The sequence below is a fragment of the Oryzias melastigma genome, linkage group LG12, assembly GCF_002922805.2.
Source record: "Oryzias melastigma strain HK-1 linkage group LG12, ASM292280v2, whole genome shotgun sequence".
Classification (NCBI taxonomy): domain Eukaryota; kingdom Metazoa; phylum Chordata; class Actinopteri; order Beloniformes; family Adrianichthyidae; genus Oryzias; species Oryzias melastigma.
Window position 1 is genome coordinate 7,716,570 of NC_050523.1, and position 2,783 is coordinate 7,719,352.

At 47.7% G+C, this 2,783-nt stretch overlaps 1 protein-coding gene across 1 annotated transcript in view; it reads right to left on the minus strand.

Moving 5' to 3' along the window:
- Positions 1-2,314, minus strand: part of LOC112163163 (netrin-G2) — an 86,086-nt gene extending 83,772 nt beyond the window's left edge. Inside the window, exons 1-2 of the mRNA XM_024299389.2 lie at positions 1,462-2,314; positions 1-699 (exon numbers count right to left, since the gene is read on the minus strand). Coding sequence (XP_024155157.1) covers positions 1-218 — 218 coding nt within the window. The 5' untranslated portion in view covers positions 219-699; positions 1,462-2,314. The remainder of the gene's footprint in view (positions 700-1,461) is intronic.
- Positions 2,315-2,783: the final 469 nt, after the last annotated feature.

Sequence of the window (2,783 nt, forward strand, 5' to 3'; positions counted from 1 at the left end):
AGAGTGCAGAACCTCTCAGGTGGATTTCCACACGTGATTCCGGGCGGGTCCACTTTGATGCGCATGTGGTCTTTCATGGACGCGGGACTCGGTTGGCACGCGTAATGTTCCCACACCGAGCCGTCATCCGTGCTCACCAGGGACTTGCACAGGTCGTACTGGCCAAGGGTGGACGCCAAGTAGCGCAACAGCAACAGGATCACGGCTTGGAGGAGCATGGCAGGCCGGGGATGGGGTGTATGGAGCGGGGTCCGGCACGGGGTGAGGGGGTCACGGAGCTCAGAGGACAAGTGGGGCGCATGGATCGGTGCTCATTAGAATAAACGCGAGCATCCTTGCTGCCACCTAGAATTGAGGTGGGGAGGCAGAGGCAAACTGACTCCCCCGGATAAATCCCCCAGATGAGAGGAGACTTCTGTAAAAGTGAAGTCAGTCTTTAAGCAAGAGTCGAGGGTCCCGGAGAACCGAGAGGGGGAGACTTTCTGAATTCCTGAGACAGTTGGAAACGCAAACACGGTTGCAGGGGTTAATCTTAGAGCAGACTTGGACCATGCTTTTGCAGGGAGTTGGGTGGGAGGTGGTCGCGCGGATCCATGCCTCAGAGAGCGGACAGCTGCTGGGGGCCAGCGGTGATGGAGGGTGAGGGTGAAGGAAAAAACGCTCTGTCAGATAGATCCATGGATCGGTTTAGATCTGGTCCTGAAGCCACAGAAAAAAAAGTTTAAAAAGCAGAAGAAAGTTAGTAAAACTTCACCTCATGTATGAAGCATTTGAAGAATAATGGAGTGACTGACAGCTTTATAGTGAGGGTGGAATCTTCAACTGAACGGATGAAGCCTTAATGATATTTGTTCTGAATTGGAACAGACTTTAAAGCGCTTCACTGTGAGATAACCTCGTGCGTAAAAACACGTGCTGCTGCTGCTGTTGGGTGCCGCCTGTGCGTGCAGGAGTTGTAGTTGCTCCTCTGCTGCAGAGCGGGCTACAGATGTTCAAATTACACTGCAAGAAATGTCAGTCTCTAAAATGTTTCAATTGAAACTCTAATCATTTTTTTGTTAGTTTCTTTAAAAATCAATAATGCAAAAATAATGATTTCCCTTTATTTATGTGCAAAATCAATAAACAAAACCTACAAAAGTCTCAAATTAAAATCGATTCATGGATGCGCGATTCTTTTTCCAGCGTGGATTGAGATTATAATCCCACTTTCAATCCACAGCGACCGACTCCAGCTCCGTGGACAAACTGTCCCGCGCGGACCGTGCACTTCCCAAGTGAAGTGTTGAGCGCTGTTCCCCGGCTCTGACAGCCTTGCAGGGGTGTGTCACTTTCTACTGTAGTGCAGCCGACCGTGCAGCTCCGCGCTCACTCTGCAAACTGTCATTTACAGCCGCGCGGCGCATCCCGACAGGCGGCACGCGCCCCCGGTCTGAACGATCAGATAAAGAGTGCACTTACTTCAGGCCGATCGGACCGTGCACGTCCCCGTGCGTGGATACAAAAAAATAATAAAAATAAAGAAATAAAAAAATCCCCCTCCGACCATCCGGTGTGGAGCATGCGTCCCCCTGTCGTGATCCTCACGGTACTCCCCTCATCAGCTTGTTCAGTGGGTTACTTTTAATTTCTTGTGAAATCTGTGGATGGCTGCACGCGCGGTGGATCGGTGTCCTAGATCTGGTCGGGAGAGCAGGGCAGAAATCCGGCGTCAAGGAGTATCAAAAGTATAAAATATGGAGTTTTGGAAAGGCTTGTGCCCGCCCTTCTTCTTCCCCCTCTCCTCCTCCTCCTCCTCTTCCGACTTTACAAGCTCGGGTTTACCCTGGATGCTCAAGGGCAGAAAGAGAGAGGGGGGGGGAGGCTTTATGGAAAGTATTTCCCTCCCTCCTCCCTCTCTCTATCTCTCTATCTCTTTGCCTTCCTCCCTCCTCCTCTCCCTCTCTCAGTTAATACCGAGGCTAAATCCTTTTACCATCGCTTTCAATCACTATCCGCGCTTTCATCTGCTCCTGCCCGGCACGGCACGGCACAGAAAGGCGCGGTGCAACTTTCTACCCCAAGCTCGCTCCCGCTCCAAAACCTGCTTCCCCGTCGGGTCCGATCTGCAGCTTTTTTAAAGGACCACCGCGCACTTTTCCTCAGCCTGCGTGTGCTGGACAAGCACAGCTCGCTTTGGAGAGGATGGAGGAAGAGAGCTTTCTATCCAGTTCATTACGAGCCTAAATCAAATCGCAAGTTTAGGTTAAGTAAGTAAAACTCCAAACTTTCAGTCAGTTATAGAGCGCTGTCTAGGGTGCTGAAATGTGAGGAATTTGAAAAAAAAGACACTTAAACATCCCACAGATTTATATGTGAGCAGCTGAAACTGTGCAGCAAGCGTCTTTGCGCAAAAATTGGGATCTATTCACTTTTTTCAGCCTTTGCTAAAGCAAAAAAGCCTTTTTAGAAAAAAATATATTATTAACCAGTTAATTACGCACAAAACATGCTGATAAATCCAATCACGAGTTTAGGTTAAGTTGGTTAAACTCCAAACGTTTCTATCACTTATTGAGCGCTGTCCATGGTGCTGAATTGAGATGCATTTTAAAAAGCAGACACTTATAATAATAATTAAAAAAAATCAAGTATCCATTAAATATCCTACAGATTTATGTACATGAGAACCTAAAACTGTGGAGCAAACTTTGCATAACAAAAGGATTCACTCACTTTTCTTCAACATTTACTGAACAAACACAAAATATAAAAACAATATGTTTATCCAGTGATATGCATAA